General features: G+C 37.3%; 1 protein-coding gene across 10 annotated transcripts in view; it reads right to left on the bottom strand.

The window, feature by feature from the left end:
• The window catches only part of DMD (dystrophin), a 1,160,159-nt gene that overhangs the window by 970,068 nt on the left and 170,985 nt on the right, over nucleotides 1-19,106 (bottom strand). For all 10 annotated transcript variants that reach the window (XM_055801176.1, XM_055801179.1, XM_055801178.1 and 7 more), the window contains exon 2: nucleotides 6,538-6,599. In XM_055801176.1, the coding sequence (XP_055657151.1) occupies nucleotides 6,538-6,599 (62 nt within the window). The remainder of the gene's footprint in view (nucleotides 1-6,537; nucleotides 6,600-19,106) is intronic.

Consider the following 19,106-nt stretch of genomic DNA (forward strand, 5'->3'; position numbering starts at 1 on the left):
TAATGACTGTGTGAATTACACAGACTGAGAACACTTCTACAGTGCAGTGCCAGTTACTGGCTCAACATACTGTAAAAATATGGGGCTAGATGCAGATGCTTTTGACTCAGAATGGCTGCAGAATAGTCGGTGGCAACATGGAACTCAGCAAACTTTGATTTACCCTGTTTCTCCAACAGGTTTTTGTGCAGGCACTAAATACTATGTAAATGACTAAAGCACCACAGCTGTCTGAATGAAGTTTTCTGAACTTGTCTACAACGACACTAGTTTGTTCTGCAAAGCCAGTGTTGTACTCTCAAGAAATAAATTCTAAAACTGAAATCCTACACCACCAGCACACCCTACTGGTTACTTTTATTACATGAAACTGCTAGGGATCTTTTCTAGTCTCGTAGACATGCATATCTAACTACTGTTCTGATTTTAGAAAATACAACACACCAGCAGACATCAATGAAGCTGAGCATACTGATCTGAACCTCTTAAGTATAGCATTTAATTCTGATTTTCCTACCACTCATCTAAGCAGCTGTCTGAATCTGACCTACAAGTTAGTTGTCAAGATAGCAGTTTGGACAGCGCTAATACTTAACACTTTAATCTATGTTTTTGTGATTTGTTGCCAACCTCCCTCCCTCCAGCTCCTTTTCTTATTAATTGTAGTCCAGATATGTGGCTAAAGAAATGGTACATCTGATGGAGTTTGACATAGATTATTCACAGGGGTTAACACATTTCCATAGAAGCTAAATCTTAAATAAATTTGACAAATGAAACTATTACTGTCTTTACAAAGCTTCACCAGATTACTCCCCTGCCACAGTCTGCAACACTCTGAATTCACTTTGTCTTCACTTTGTCATAAGTAGCTTTTTAATTTTGTTTGAATTTGAAGTTATTGTGATAGCCCAGAAAAAGCAAGTGTGTGAGCAAAAGCAGCACTGCAAATTTCCCTATCAGATGCCAGACTTGTACAGTACTTAGTAGTACAGTCTCTCTGTACCTCAAATATTTGACACACTTCCTGAAAAGGTTAGGAAACTTCATTTTTATCAGTTGTTTTTGCTGTCTCATATGCTGAAAGTGTTTAATCTACAATCGCAAGAGATCACTACAGGGAATGGGAGTCTTGAATAAATTCAGGTTGTCCATTAACTGAGAAGGAAAGAACTGAGACCATCCCCACACCTCCTAATATACAGGCCACACAGAAACACTGGGTAATTAAGAAATTATTTTGACCGCTACATAGTTCGACTCAAGTTGTAAGGAATGCCCCCCTCTGTGCTCTTTTTTATCCCTGCATATGCCAGTTGCTTGAACAACCTAGCTGCTATTCAAAACAATTTCATGAGTAAAAAGTGTATTTAATTTTGCTGACTGTTATTCTAGAAACCACATACGTCTTATATGAGGCTGTCAACCTTACCTTCTTTGGCACAGGCTGTGTCTATACTATGTTTCTTCACTCGATCACTACAAGAATGGGAATCTAATTCCACAGTCACTACACAAACAACTACCTCAAAATATTTCCACCTGCCTATAAAAAGCTGCCATTTTTCACAACCTAAATTCTCCATTAAAAGGATGACTTACTGAATGATCTTGTTTTTCAATAAAGTAATGAAATATTGGGTACCCTAAATTATTTTCATATTCTGCCTTCTCCAATAACAACAGGAGGAAAACCAAAGAATGAAGTAGAGAGATCTTTAAAAAATACCTATTTTTTTCTCCCCAAAAATCTACCATGCTCTGTTTTCTGACTCTTGCTCCTGCCTGATTGGAGTTTAATAATTTCAGCGTTTCCATGAAAAAGCGTGCTGCTATATACAATATCTTATATGACTATGTAGTGGAATTTTCTACCCTTTCATAACAGAAATGTGGACAACCTAATTAAACCTCTGAATATACAAGCAATTTTATGATCATCTGTTTTTTGATATTGCAGATTAAAATATTGAAAACTCATCCAAAAATTACCATTCTTTTATGAAACAGGTCAAGTTGTTAACTTTAAGTTAGCCATAAGGCTATAACCTAAAACTCAAGCTGTCAAAAATTACAATGATTAGTTACTTCCCTTCCCTGTTCTCACAACAGATACTTTTATTGCTGACATTAAAATTGTCACTACTTTGAGATGCTCTCTCTGTGATGAGGGAACAAGTTAAATTGTCAATATGTCTTTAGTTATAGGAGTAAACCATTTTTTTAGGGTGGTGTGGGGTTTTTTTGTGCTGGAATTTTCAGTTTTTAATTTTAAAATTAATTGCCATTTACAAGACTCTTTGTACATGTAAATAAAGAACATTTCTATCTTCAGTGATGCTTTCTAATGGAAGCCTATTATGGAATGAACATCTAAAAACATTTAATGAGTGAGGCAACATAAGCTCATTTAAAATGGGGTACAGGCATTGTTAATGTAATTGTGGTGGCTGTTTCAAGATTCCAGCAGAAAGCTGCTACAGTTAAGGGCTCGTAATATATTTGCATTCTCCCAAAACAGTTAAGATTCTGTGTTTCATTTATAAATAGAGGTTTCAGTTATTTCAAATTTAGAGTTGAGATCTTAGCAAAAGCTATCATACACAGGGCTAGATATATCTCTTGTGAGAGCTCTAATTATAGTCCTATTATTAAAAACTAGGTTACAATACTTTCCATTGCTATCATTATGTACACCCTGCAGAACTTCATTATTTTATAAATAAACTACTTCTGAGGACAAAGAAAATTTACTCTGAATAAAATGATATTAAATTAATACACTCCACATTTTAAAAGTTGCTTTAAGTTTCAACTTATTGCATGCCATTTAGATGGTAAACCAAGAAGTTATCACTAAAGAAAGTCTTACACAATGTCTATGATTAGAACGGGAATAACACAAAGGTCTCTTGGATTAGATTCTCCCATTTCTCCTATACTTTTAATTTACTAAGTGTTCATATCACAAACATTAAAAGCCAACTTTGGGGCTCTCTTACTGAAACAATGATTTGCTTATAAGTGAGTCAGATACTGTAATCTTTAAAGCACAGATTTTCTGCATAATCCATCTTCTGGCTAGTAAAAGGAGTAGGAATTAGAAACCTGCTCTTTTGAGAAGCTGTAAGAGACCTTTTGCAAATGCAATTTACCCAGTTTTTCCATTAACAGCACCCTACTCAACCTGCCAAAATAAGTTTGAAGAGAGACATGGCCTCACCCATAGCAACTGTAATCTTGCTGACACTTATGCTAGCTTTCCCTAGACAACCTTTCACAGACTTCTTTGGTAGCACTCCAAAGGTTTCTAGGTTCTGCACATCATAGACAGAAAACTGCCAAGACAGTGTGGTTGAAAATTTGTTATGTTTTTTTTAGGGACACGACTCCTTAGCTTAGAGGTAGCAAAGTTCACTGCTGAACTCAAGGCATCTGAGTCCAAAGTAGCTACACGTGATCCAACTAAAATGTCACTGAGTGCATGGCCAGAAGGACTACTACTTCCATACAGGCCTGAGATTCAAACAATAGATTATTTTTTTTCCCTAAATTAAAATCACATGTGTGTTCTTAAGTTATGATGATAATACATAAATTAGGAAATTATTTTTCATTAATTTAGAGCTTCTTATATGAAAAGCATTAATTTTATTATTATCACTAGTCATGTGAAAGCACCTTGCAAATTTCAGTGTTTTGAAAGCTCTGTCTGAGAATAAATGTACTGAGACATGGGTACTCTAGACACTGAATTTTCAGGAAAGGTATACAACACTCGGGGAGGCAATGCACTATAGACCCAACAGAAATGAAGATTTAGAACATTTAAAACTAAGCTTTTACTTTAACTACATGCGTAGGGGGTTTGGGTTTTTTTTTTCCTATAGAGGATAGTGGACAGGTGAGAATTGTATAAACAAATTTCATTCAACCGTAAATATTTTACAGTTAATTAATGCCCTGGATTCCACTGTTCACAAATAAGAGAAATGAGTGACATAATATATTTCTCTATCTTAATTCTGACCCTGTAGGCTAATCTGTTCAAGACAGCAACTCTAGAACTGCAAGGAAGCGAACGCAAACCAATTTTACAATGAAAATAATTTACCTAACACTTTTTCAAAGCTAACAATGATGAGAAATCACTAACCAGGAGCAGCCTGTTAACTGAAATCAATCCCAGAGCTAGAAACAGAGGCAGACTTGAACCACTGAAAACAAATCAGGAGAAAAGCAAAGCTATAGATTTCACATGGAGATCCACTTTTGTGTTTTGAAGGGTGCATCTCCCCAGATGTCTTGGTCTTTAGAAAAGGGTGAAACACCTTCCCAGGGCAGCACACAGATATTAACTACGAGCAACCACTCATGCTAAAGTAGAATGCAAGCAGGGTCTCCTGTACTTCGGTCCTGAAAACCCTAGAGAGAAATAAAGCTTGCACAGTATGTGACTGCACTGAAGAGCAAACCATGCTTTCTGCATCTGTACCACAAAGGCAGCCAGCAGGTATTACTTAGCTTAGAAGACATATGTGATTTCCAATTTCAGACCAAGTATTCTGGTGTTATGCATAAAAAATTTGTAGGACAAGTATTTTGTCCAAGATTTAAAGCTCAAGGTTTTTTGGTAGATTGATTGTTGAAATAAAAAGGCCCTATTCAAAATACAGGTGACACATGAGGCAAACAAAATCTTGTGTTTAGGACGTTTTCCTTAGAATCCAAATGAAGTCATGGGAGATTAGCAGTTCTTCAGTATGTTTTATGAATGCATGTTCACACACAAGTAAAAAGACTATTTATGGAATTAAAGTAATAGGCAACTAAAACACCATTAAAGTATATTCCACTGAACTAGAATTGGAGGAAAGACATCTAGATCCATTGAGAACACTGAGTCAAACCATTTAAAGCATCTTCTGATCGGTCGTATTTTCTAAACCCTTCATAATTCTTCTAGTTCTTCTGCAGACTTGCTCCAAGTTTCCACAGTAGTTGCACTTTGCTATTACATGAAACAACCATTTCTGAGAAAGCAGTGGTCTAGGAACATGAGATTTCCTTTAGATATAGAAGCAACAGTTACGCTTAGTTTTCCATAACTATCTCTGTGACCATAACAAGGCCTAGATTGTTTGAATTTTGATTACATTTCAAATTACTTTGTATCAGACAACTGCTGCTGGGGTTACTTTTTCATATGTGGGACACCAAGACAGTAAATTACTTAAGCTAAAATGTCACTATTGCCAAGTAAAGTAAAATAATTACATCTTTCACTTTCTATCAAGAACTTCCATTACCACAGCCATAATAAATTTGCCTTGGTTATTTTTTTTTTGCATTAATATCATGTTGCTGACTCATTTTGTTTGTGATTCATCACACTCCCCAGAGCTTTTCTTTGCTTTATTATTGCCAGCCCAGTTATTCCCCCTCTGTATGCATACATTTTACTTCTTTCCTAAATATAATACTTTACACTTGACTTGTAATTCATTGATCAGTTTGAGACCATTTGTTCAAGACTGTATTTCATCCTGATCCAGTCCTCCAAACTGCTGGACATCTCTGCTGTAAAGATGCTGAGCACAAATGTGAGCTGTCTAAATCACTTGAATCACTATTAGAAAATGCTCCAGAGCACAGAAAATTCCTGTGGGACTCCCTGTTGGACTGAACCACTGCTAAGCATGTTTTTCAACATTATGGTGGTCATATTCAGATTATCTTACTCCTTTTTTAATGAGAAGAATCAGATGGGGCACAAAAGTCAGACTAAACAAAAGACATATCACAGCTACTATTTCATTGTTATCTATCGCCAGATAAAATGACAGATTATGGGAGTGATTTAGTGTATTACTGGCAAATACAGTTCAGTAATTATCCTCCAGGAATTTAAAAAATGTTTAATCAAATTAATAGTTTGAGCTAATTTTTTCCTGTGTATTAAAGATAAAATTATTATATAATGCCAGAGGGGCTTCCTTTAAATAAGTTAGATATTTGGTCTTTTTTCCAGTACATTTGAGATCTTTACCATTCTCAAAGATAATTATTTCAAAACATATTATAATTGACTTTCATAATTTGCTGACTGGATTACACCTCATATCTTTGACCTTGCTCCTCTCTAATTCACATGGTTTTGTTAAATTTGTGATTGCAACTAGCAACAAGAAAATACAAGCCAAATAGAGGAAACTTTTCTGTATATTAGGAACATAAGAAGGGAAATCAACAAACAGTAATACACCTGAATTAGTAGTTTGAGAAAAGGCAAAGTAAATTGAGGCAGAGAACATTTTGAGAAGAGGATGGCTTCTTACATTTCAATCTCTACCAAAATCAAAGGAATAAAACTTGGACATTTTTATAACAAATCAGTCAACTGCATTCAGCAATATCTGAAACTTGTAACTGTTACCTTGAAAATTAAGCTTCAGTGAGGGAGTATCATGGTTTATTTTTTTAAAAAAATATACAAAACATATTTTGGTTTATAAATAAATAAAAATATTTAATTACCTTAGCAAACTGTGCATTTATCCATTTTGTGAATGTTTTCTTTTGAACATCTTCCCGTTCATCTGCCAGAGAAAGTAAAGCACTTCATTAGAATTATTCAACCAAATATTACAATATTATTGTTTAAAGCTTCAGTCTTGGTTTGCAGTAAAGCTACTAATAATTCAGACACATTCAGGGCACCTATTGGATCTATTCTGTCCTTGACAGTTGCATCAACATATTTCTGAAAGACTACAGGTTCCCTTCATAGTCATGGTTTATGTCCCTAGCTCATCTCAGCCTTCCTGTGGTTTCTTTTCTCCTGCAAGGTAACATGTTGCAGCAGGATCTGAAACATACCATTCAAAATTTATTTTCATATAAGTATAAAAAAACATCCAATGGTTTTGGCAGCCGGAAACTCTTCTACAGCACTTTTAGAAGAGTACTTGTAATAACTTCATATGCACATCCTCAAATTTCTTGAGGAAGTGAAGTCTTCTGAACCCCAATGATACTGGTCCATTGCCAGCCCCTGACATATCTTACACCTTTCTGCCTTGCAGCTATTTACCTGTCAAAATTTGTTATATGTTTTCCTTCCAATGGAAACTACGAACAAAAAAACCACCTACACATTTGTTCAGCCATATATGACATTCCTTTTCAATTCTTTAATATGGAAAACATTGTAAAGAGATATGATTATCTTAGGCCTTGATTTCTGTATCTAAATTATAAGCACAGTCGATGCAGAATGGAACTCGACACACAAAGGTACAATTCTGATGTATTTTTTATAGGTGGGAAGAGAAGAGAAAGCCTTTGAATTAGAAACTCATAAGCATCTGTTCAAAAAGTTCTGTTAGGCATCATCCCTAAAACAGTACAGAAGTGGAGACCTCTTTGTATGACAAAGTCAAACCAAACTAGAATTAAAGGACGTGTGTGGAAAAGGCTACAGAAAGCTTATACAAAAATAATGCTCACTCAATGCTCCCTTTTGGTTTGCAGTAAAATTCTCTGCACTTTTAAATAAAAAGGGATATTAAATCACCATCTGAAATGTTCAGCAATTAATAATGTTAATGGATTCAGCTGAATTTGGAAGGCAGGTATGGACGAGCTACATGAGAAATGCACAGCATTAATAATGTACTTTGCTTTCCCTCCCACCACCCCTCCAAGGAGAAAAGACAAGGCAAATCTTTTTTATACAAATATATATTTTGTTCTTATAACCTCACCTCTATAGCACTTTAAAATGCCTTTTCACAACAATGTTTTCTATTCTCAACAATACAATATACTAAGGAAAAAAATAATACTTGAGTTTGTAAATCTACTATTTCATTTAAAAAAAAGCAAAAACAACAAACAACTGCATACAGGAAGGAGCATGTTCTAATTGCTTTCAGATGATCATGGGTGAAAATATTGACAATGCAATAGTACTACTGGAAACATGTCATAGGAGTCAAGCATTACAGACATTCTACCACTAATATATGACTATTTCCTACAATAAACTTTCTAGAGTTCTACTGTTGTCTATCCCAGATAATGCTGCTTGCTTCATCCCTTGAACGTGATATTTGAATAGTTAAAGATTCAACAAAAAGTAACAGCATGTGCTTTTGGTATTAAATGATGTTAAAGCTGTTAAAAAATTTATTTTTCCCCAGAAGCATCACTTACTTCTGTTGACTGTTAGTAAGCTGTTTATTATATGACTTGACTTATTCCAGCCACGTGCAATACACAGAAGATGGGAGAAGGAAGATGGATTTTGTTGGCAGAAGATACGTATTCAACATGATGTTGTATTACAAACTACTTCAGCAACTTCATATAAAAAACCACATGTAAAAAGTTACTTCTGTTTAATCATGTCTGATAAAAACACCAAATGCAAGCTTAAAATGGGTTAGAAGAGGAGTATGTGGTATTTAGCAGGGAAAAGGATAGGCAAAAATGCTTCTTTCAAACTGTTTAAACTTCTACTTTTCCACCCCAGGCTACTTCAATTGCATATTCAGTAACAGTGTGTGGGTTTGGGTGTCTTGGGTTTTTTTCCCCACACAGATATATGGCAGAGATTAAATGCTAGTCAGCAATTAGTCAGTCAATGTCCATCGAGCTAATAAAACCAACATCTCCTCAGGAAAATGAGAGTTAAACTCACAATTTGAATGTTTGAAACTTATGCAAAGTTCAGTCAATGCTCTGCTACCTTTGCAAACACAAATCTATCCCACTGCTGTTATCTTTCTACAGAGATCATTTCAAGCACTTTTATCTCTAGGTGCTTGCTCTGACAAGTTTATACCACAACAATTTGTTAGTGACAGCCTCCTAACCTAAAAAAGAATCAATCTTCTGGTTATGCATGGTACGATTTCCCCACAGTAAGCATGATTTGTTCAAAAAAGATGTCCTCCTAACCCAGATTTATGGACTGAATGCTAGATGTGAAAGGTGAATGACATTTGTCTGGGTGCTGAGAAATGTGCCAAGAACACTCATCTGCCACTTTCATAATGCTGTCTTTAAAACTGATCCTTCAGCAACGAGCAGATTAATGCTTTTGTGCAGGTGTTTTTACTGAGTCAATAAGAATAATCAAATGACCAGGCAGGTAGTTCCTTCAGCTGTTCAAAAGTAATATAGTATGTTTACTTCTTTCAAGCTGGAAGAATTGCAGAATAGCATACTGTCTCCAGGTTAAATCTAAACATGAAACACTGCAAGAATCCTGAATTCCTTTATCGCAATATAAATGTCATCACTTTCCACAGCAAAAGCATGCTTTTCTCAAAATGCTGAGCATTGAGTGCTATAAGCTTAACCTCCTTTCTGTAGGTTATCGACTCAGAAAATTAACACATTCAGGTCTATAGAAAGCCTCCCAGGGGAAAAAAAAGCAGTAAAAAAAAAATAATGACCTGTGCAATTTATCTGATTTTCATGAACTAGAGCCTCTAGTACCACAGAACAGACCTTGTTTTAACTAGAACACATTCACAAATGGATCTCACAGTTCTGATATATTTCTGGTAGGATGAACATCCAGCTTTGCAGCTGTGAATGCAAACCTCTTTTGAGTTAGCAAACTGTACATTTGACTTTAAAAGTATTATTCCAGGGTAGAGTTCATGAGGAAATTATGGCCGGGAAAAAAGCGTAGTATTAATGGAGCTAATCATATGGCTAAAGACAGTTCCAAGATTTAATCAGGTGGCAAGGCTAATAGAGACAAGTGGTACACTGAAGAATGCTTAGGAACATGCGATCAGAATTCAGCAGAACAAAGATGTTATTATTAATGGCAAGTGGTTACCAGACAACTTTCCTAGATACTTAATAAAGCAGTTCATGTTTGCAACCTGCTACTCAAATGAAATTCCCATCTATTTTTCACCAAAAAAACCAGCATTATGTTGTCATCTCTTAGTAAACTACACTTACTACCACACTTATTTTCCCACCACCCTCCCCCCGGAACAATAAACATATTAAAGAAAAAATGGCAACAGGAAAGGAGGAGGAAGGGGTGGGGGACATTTGCCATTTACAACATTTATCCTCCAGAACAACTGCTATGTGTACTGAAGCCCTGCTTCCCGGGAAGCGGACAAACATCCCCTGCTGATAGGAAGTTGAGTACAATATATTTTGTTTTCCTTTCCTTCCACACACTTGATTTTTTGCTATTGCTTCATTAAACTTCCTTTATCTCAACCCATAAGTGTTTGGTTTGGGTTTGGGGTTTTTTTTTTTGGTTTATTTTTTTTTTTTTTTTATCTTATTTGCTCCCCACCCTATTCTGCTGAAGAGGAGAGGGCTAGAGCAGCTTGGTGGGCACCTGGCGTCCAGCCAAGAGCAACCCACCACAGTCCTTTTTGATCAAACAGGGTCACCTATAGCACATTGTCCAGGACCACGGTGAGTCCGTTGAGTCTGGTTTTTTATATCACCAAGGGTGGAGACTCCACAGCTTCTCCTCTTACAGACTGTAACATCAAGACCACATCTTCCTTACCACCTGCAGTCTGCCTTCAACATCTGTGTGTACTGTTTTCCAATGCAAGTGGCTTAGGAAACTCTTCACAAGACTAAGCACAGCCCATTTCTGAAAATTAGAAGGTATTCAACAAAAGTGCACTGGCACTTCAGGGGTATGGGAAACAAGCCATACCCTTAGATTGTAAGATTTAATTTGAAACAAACAAACAAAGCATTGTCCTCACAGTGTCAATAAAACATTACATAATGTGTAGATTATTGGAATCACTGCATAGATAGGCAGTGATAGGAGGCTAGGTTGTGTGATAGAAGATTTTATGTAGTCTTTAGCAAGCAGTTCCATCACAGTTTGGAACATAAACAGGAAAGAAGGAGGCTTGTCTTATTCTGTTACCCAGCGTTGCCTTGAACTGTGTTAAACAATAATTTAATAGCTATGTTTTGTCTTTCAGGAACACAAGAAAAAAAGAAAGGAAAAGAAAAAAATATTCCCATATACTACCTGAAAACTTTGAAACAAAGTGTTAAGGAAAGTGTCAATTCCTTCATTCATAGCAACTGCAGGTTCATCAGAACATTGCACTTTGGAGAATAAAACCATTTGAAATTGCTATTTGATTTTCTAGCAGCCAAACAATGCAGATTTAGAAAAGGCCAGGATTTGCTTCACTGAGTGGGAGTGAGTACCAGCAATGGTGGGAGTACTAGGAAGAAAAGAGACCACAGATAGTTACATTATTGATACTCTGGCTCCATCGACTCACTATTCTTAGAGATTTCCAGCCCATTGTTACCGTACTCTGCCAGTAACTACAACTGCTGAGAAATGTTCCCTTCCCATTCTTGCTTATCTGAGGGGGGAAGAATAAATCAATACAGTACAATGACTGAATCATATTTGAGTGGACTAGCTTTGATTTTTAGTCATTGATGTCATCCAAGCCATTCACAAGCTGACATGAAATACAATAGACTGCTTTGACAGCCAGCCAATGATTTTAAGTCTTTTTCTCTGGTAAGGCAATATGTAACATGCAATTCTTTGTCCATCTTCTATAAATATACTGATGAGCATGTGTTGACTTTATCTGAATACTGTTAAAATTCACTGTTCCCTATGCTACCGCTTGAGACCTTACTGTGGAACCTGAGTCGAATCACCATAATCAGAACACCTCGGGCTTCTCAAAACACTGATGAACCTATTCAAAAGCTCAGCAGAAAAGGGAGACTTCAGCATCCAGAAAACCCTCATTAATAATAAATTATTTTAAAAAAAAAAAAAAAGTACAACTCAATCCTCTATGAAGTAGTATATCAACATTTTCTGAGGGCATTTGGTACAATTCAAGGCAAATTTAGGAAAGAAGCAGGGGTATTACTATATACCAAAAAGACTTAATGTCAGCTGTGCTCCCCTCTACCCCTTCCTTAAAATACAGGAGCTTAGCAAGACGGATTCTGTTTGCCGCTCAGGGGACAGAAGAGATAACAGCTATAAAATCCAACCAACAGGTTTTCTACTGAGACCGTAGACCTAGACTGAACTCCAGGCTGAGAAAGTCTTTTATTTTTCTCATTTCATTAAGTCAGCTGGAATTGTTCTCTCATTATAGATGTTCAAGGAAAACTGTTTCTTGACTTTTCTCCTTTTTTTTAATTCTTTAAGGTGTTACAAATGTTTATATAAGCTCTCATTCTTCTGACCTAACTTTGCCTAATTAGCTATTTAGGGAAAAAACACAGAGCATTTTTGAGAATGAATATGGACATCATGGGGTAGAAAAAGAGCTGGAGCAGCACAAATGATAGAGAACACAATGGACTGCCAGCCTGGAACAGAAGGAAAGACAAGAAAAGAAAAGAAAACAACAACAATGAAAAAAGATGAAGAAGGACAGGGTGGAAGACAGAAAGGAAGGGAAACACTTTTTCCCTGGTTTGGGGGGGGGGGGGGGGGGGGGAAGGGGAAAAACACATATGGAGAAGTCAAAGTAGGATGGGAAAAGGACAGATTCTGGAAAGATAAAGGGATGCAGCATTGGTTATGATGTCTGATAGCTGCAAGATCATATGCAGGGAAGGAGTGGATCTGAGCTAAAGAACGACCCAAGCATGTGCAGCTGTGTGATCTGCCTCCCCAGGCCATTAAGCACTTAAAAACCCCACAAACCAACATTGACTAGCACCCAAAGTACCAGCATAATGCAAACAAGCTACATATGATCCCTAAACCAATAATGGGCACCTGTGAAACGCACACGTTCATCTAGGTTTGAACAAATTCATGTTACTTGCTGCATGTTTGTAAAAAACACCCCTACCGTGGTCATTTCTCACCCCTTTCCCCTAAATAAATTTTAGCAGGTACAACTCCAAAGACAAAAGCAGGAATAAAACTCCAATGTAATTAAAAATAAAATAAAGAAAATAAAACGATTTTCAGTTCACATTTTCAGAACATTTTAAGTATACACAACATGGAGTATTCAACTCCAATTCATACACTGGTAATGGTATTTCTAGCAGTGGGTCTAGTCTACCTCTGGTTTACCACATGCAAACACCCTTTGGGAATCGATCATAGTTCTTCCTGTCTATGGATTTGACACAGGAGGAAGGAGAAGAACTGCTAACAGGCAATAACCTTTCTGAAGGGCCCCATGAGCTTGTTGTTGTCTTCTTGCTGGCTGGCTGTTAAGCGGAGCAGCTAATGACTTAGCTGTGTAGATTGCAAAAAAACCGAAGAAAGCATCAATGGACAGAAAAAAACCCCTCCCCCCCCAAAAAAAAAACCACCCCAAAAATATATATATAAAAAAAAAGCAGCTTCCTAAGACTGCCATCCTTCTGATTTTGTATAGGAGGTAAGTACTCTCTGGAAGAGGGCCCTAATTTCATGTCTCTTGTCATCAGTGGGGTAAGGGCATGGGAACAGAGTAGCAGTGCTTTCCTTTCCCATCTCACCTACCACCACCCTGGCTGCCAGGACACCCGCTTCAACTGTCAGTGATCCGCCCTTGCCCTAGGAGAATATTACGGCTTTCAAGAATAAGGACTTGAAATTTCGAGTTTTGAATCACACTACCAAAAATACCCTGGTCTCCTAGTTATTGACAACTTTTAAAACAGAAGTTTTACTGGTTTTGTTTGTTCATTTCCTTTTAATCTTCTATAACTGGCAAATATTTAGGACCCAGGATGTTTTTCCCAAAAGGAAATCACCCCTAAATAAAGTGCAACCTTAAAAGCACCAGTATTTCAATACATTTCTTTGCAAAAGCTAAATTAATTCTAAAAATTAAAGAACAAACCTATCTCTGCCTGAGAAGCTGGTGCTCAAAAGGGAAAGTGTTCAGCTTATGACTTAAGTTATCTTTACATGGAAATACATAATTATTAATTTGGATATTCGGCTATGTATTAGCATTGCCCCCTTTATTTTCTATTTTTCAATGTCATATACATATATTGACAAATTAAAAGTAGACAATAACATATTAAAAGAAGCACATGGTATTTTAGCATCATCCTATCATTATAATCATTAAAATAGTATTTTCTGAATACCACAGATGTTACATTACACCTCAAAATAAGGTAATGTTTGCCTTCACTTAAACCACCATGATGGTTAGAAATGCTATACCAGCTGAAACCACTGCAGCTTTCTTGAACTTGCAGAATATTGTATGATTTAAGTACATTATCAACATTTTGGCAGTCAGACACCACTGAAATCATGTTGGCAGTACATCCAAGTACCTTGAAAAAATACCAGTGAAGATGATTTAAAAGCAATTTTTTATTAAAAGCAGCAAAATGCATTTGCAGGATAAGTCTGCTTACTGCTATAAGCTATACTAAATTCATTAAAAATTCAGAAAATTTGGGGAACGTTACAAATGTTAGCAAAATGTGAAATAAAAGTAGGGGGAGCTGATAGATACTAACTTCATCTTGTCAAATAAGCCTATTTGGGTAAAATGACTATTTCTTAATGGATTATTTTGAACAGAAGTTTTTATTTCTGTTCTTGTTTACAGATAAAGGAAGCACAAGTTAAATGCTACTGATACATCATGTGATGTTACATAAAATCAACAGCTACACCTTTTGTCATATAGATTTACTACTACTATTAATGTTATTATATATAAAACCTACTGTAACTCCACAGCCTAAAGCTGCAATTTTTAGCACAGCTGGTAAAAAATACTTTGATCCTTTCATCTCTGAAAGACAACTAACGACTTGGAAGGTCTGTCAGCAGAGATCACGCTCTGCTTGGAATAAGGAAGCAACCCCATCTCTGGCTATTGGTCTGACTTGGACAAAAGGGTAGAACCTAACTGACATTAAAAAAAGCAATAATAAAAAGGTTTAACTTGTTTGAAGGAGTGACTAGATGTGATAAACAGATTAAATACGACTGTGTTAACTCCGGTTTCAGGTGTTCTTGCTTTTAACCCATTTTTGGGAAGCAGAATCAGCTAACTTCCCCCCACCCCCTTCCTTAGAGCACATATGTATTTTCATACTCTGTTCCTTGCGGAAGAAGGACTAGGGCTGCAGCGTTAGGACAGATTGATGGGCCCAAGCAGGTAGCACGACAGCAGCAGTCCCTCTGCAAGGGCTAACATACAGCCAGCACCAGGAAAATCCTCATCAGTTAAAGACTAATAAAATTGGTTTGTGTACACAGCGTGTTTAGTGACAACTCATGGTAAGCGCTGTTACTCCTCTGTACCGATGATCCGAGAAGTACTGAAACTAATTCAAAGTGAAAGCAAGTGCTCTCACCTCAAGCCGGCTAGAAGTGAATCCCAGCGTTATAAATGTGCCTGTCAGCGCTGTGGGAAAAGTTACGTACCAGAAAACAGCAGCACTGGCAGATCCTGTTTTTCAGCAATGTCACACAAAAAAATCCCCACAAAATAAGAAACATTTTTTGTTTTAAAAAAAATTTAAATGGGTCAAGCCTTTATGGTTTTCATCAGGAGAGTTGTTATAGGCACTGTGAGGAAGAAAACTTGTGATGAAGGAGCTGTGGCCAGCAGCAAACTTTGCTTGCCAGGATATAGAGGCTCTAAGTTTCTTGGGGGCTTTTTTTTTTTTTTGTTTTTATTTTTTGTTTGTTTATATTTTCTAAACTTCAGAAAGCAGGTCAGCATTTCATTGATCAGTGGGCCACCTCAGAGTAAGCTGTGACAGAGGCACTGCGAGGGAGTATTATTACAACAGAGAGAAACAGTATTAAAAATTTAAGAATCAAGGTTATGTAACTAGATAAAATTACCCACAACTTTCATATTTATAACTTTTACAAAAAATACATAAAATTATGTTTGTTTTGTTCACAAAATGGAAGATAAATGCTTGCTGTTAGACTGGCCATGTCTTTCCCTAGCTGGAGATTTTTACCATCTAGGTTTATATTTATTTTCAAATACGAACAATAAAGGACAAGGGACCAAGGATAGTAAGGTTTATTCATGAGCCAGTCAGAGCAGCATACATTAAAATGGGAAAATAGCAGCCTACAAAATTTGTGAATGATAGACTGTCAACTGATAATAAATGAAGCTGAAAGAAGTATCACGATTTAAAATAGGTAATCAGAGTCTAAAACATGACACTAATACACGTGTTTCACACAAGCTTCTGATGTAAAAACAAAATTGCCATACTGTTTTCAGCAAATGCCACCTAGTGATACATAGGTGCAAAGTCTGGAACCACTTCGATTTTTATGTATCTTCTCCTAGATTTGCTCCCAAGAAAAAAACCTTATACAAATGCTTTATGTGGTCACAGCCCATCAAAATTCATATCACACACATGCAGCACACAGACAGAGGATGGGTTAACCATGTAGGGAGGACCAACATTTGTTTCAGTCTGTATTAAAATAGTCATTACAAATAACCACACTAAGTACACAGTGGTGGCTAGTGCTAGTCTGCAATATTTCAAGTTCCTTTTTGTTTCTCTGTCAAAAGCAATTAGAGAACAGGCTGTTCTAGTCTGCTTGAGCGGCTGCTGTCTACTTTATTTCATCTGACCCAATTAGTGTCTGAGTTAATTAGTAGAAGCTGCCACTGAGACATGTATGAGAGAAGTCTGCAATTAATGAGACCAAGGTGTTAATATGCAATTGTTTACAATACACACCCCCTGTTCTTACAGTGAAGATACAGTCATAGTGAAGCTGATAACATTTACTGGCCCACAGCTAGGCTTCACCTTATTATACACCATTTACAAAACTTTGAAAGAACAGAAAACATGCCCCTAAACAGCTGTATACATTAAAGGTGATTGATGTTTTCCACTCCTGTTTTCATCTAAGTAGCCAAAGTAAGGATGAATGTTTCTAAATCAAAGTTGTGATTCATTTCATTCACAGGCAACTACTGCAGATTGCATTTTGCCAAGTCTTTTGGCTTCCTCTCACCATCCCCAGGTATCCCACTCTCTCAAGGGGAGAAAAGAAAGGATAGTAAAAAAGTAAGATAAAGCCTTTAAAAAGCCCCTACTGATATTTACCAATGCAGGGGGAGGACACGACAGACAGGGATGGGACAGACACACACACCAACGGAATAAAATTTAATTCACCTAAACTCCTTTCCATTTCACAGCTACTTTATACTGTTTGTGGTGGCTCAATTGTACAAGTGACTGAAGAATCTTGAGTTTTCAGAAATACATGTTAGGGTCTCAGTGTTAATTGGTATGCCAACCTTGATCGTCTTGTATTACTCCCCATCTGGGAAAACTGCTACTATTTCTTACAGGTGAGGGCTAATACAAATTAGATAAAAGTCTAAATACCAGCACTTGATAGAAAACCTGCATCACAAAGCCTGTTAAGTGTGAATCTCCTACCCACTATAATATCAAGCATTGTTCAAAGGAAAAAGAAAGTCATTGAATTTCTACACAGCTCATAAGCAGCACCATGCAAACAGCCATAATGTTTACTGTAGACTGTGCTTCCTTCAGCTTCTATTTTTCATTTAAAAGCTTTAGTTGGGAAGTGACTGTTCAGCCACAAGCACAAAGAAAAAGAAATTAATTGTAAGGGGGAGGGGGAGGGAACTCTATTTGTTACTATTATATTGAAATATATTGAAAAATGACATCACAATAGAAATCAGTTTTCATCTTCATCACAAACATTGTGACCACCATTACAAAGAAAATGCACTTTTTAAAAGAAAAATCATAGTTCAACCATTTAACCTAGCACTGCAAAGTCCACCACTAAACCATGTCCCTAAGCCCTGTGTCTACACATCTTTTAAATACCTCCAGGGATGGTGATTCCACCACCTCACTGGGAAGCCTGTTCCAGTGCTTCACCACCCTTTCAGTGAAGAATTTTCTCCAAAATATCCAATCTGAATGTCCCCTCGCACAACCTGAGGCCATTTCCTCTTGTTCTGTCTCTAGTTACATGGGAGAAGAGACTGACACCCACCTGCCTACAACCATTTTCAGATAGCTGTAGAGAGCAATAAGATCCCCCCTGAGCCTCCTTTTCTCCAGGCTAAGCCCAGTTCCCACACCTGCTCCTCACAAGACTTGTGCCCCAGACCCTTCACCAGCTTTGTTGACCTTCTCTGGACACGCTCCAGCACCTCTACATCCCTCTTGAATTGAGGCGCCCAAAACTGAACACAGTATTCCAGGTATAGCCTCACCAGTGCTGAGTACAGGGGGACAATACCTTCTCTTGTGCTACCAGCCACCGTATTTTGGATAGAAGCCAGGCTGCTATGGGCTGCTTTGGCCACCTGGGCACACTGCTGGCTCACATTCAGCTGGCCATCAGCCAGCAAGCCCAAGTCCTTTCCCACCAGGCAGCTTTCCAGCCACTCTTCCCCAAGCCTGTAGTGTTGCACAGGGTTGTTGTGACCCAAGTGCAGGGCCTGGCCTTCTCCCTGCTGAACCTAATACAATTTTCCTCGCCCCATTTGTCCAGCCTGTCCACATCCCTCTGCAGAGCCTTGCTACTCTAAAGCAGATCAACGCTCCCCTCCCAGCTTGGTGTCATCTGCAAACTTACTGAGGATGCACTCAATCCCCTTGTCCAAATAGTCAATAAAGATACTGAACAGGACTGGCCCCCATTACTGAGCATAAGAAAATGTATTAAAGTTAGAATTCAGCAATGTGCCCAGAGCCACCAATACTTGCAACCCCTTTTTCCCCCCCCAGACAGAAGTGGGAGAAAAAAACTACCATTATGTGGAACTGGCATTGTAAGCTGTACAATTAAATCACTGTAGACAAGAGAAGCTCTTTAGGTGACATACCGTCCTTGTGTATCAATGCATAGCATTGGTTTCTGGTCCAGCATCTGCCTGTCAATTACTGCATTAAGAAGTAGGCAACCTACAACACATGTGGAAGGTACAGAATGCATTCCTTTTTAAGCTGCCAGGCACAGGACCCATTTGTGAACATTTTAATGTCTACGGTAACACTGGAACAACATATTTTGTTATGTGTTATTAAATATATTATTTACAACTCTGTAGATGCTGCTCAGA

Source organism: Falco peregrinus, chromosome 4 (genome assembly GCF_023634155.1).
Source record: "Falco peregrinus isolate bFalPer1 chromosome 4, bFalPer1.pri, whole genome shotgun sequence".
NCBI classification, from domain to species: domain Eukaryota; kingdom Metazoa; phylum Chordata; class Aves; order Falconiformes; family Falconidae; genus Falco; species Falco peregrinus.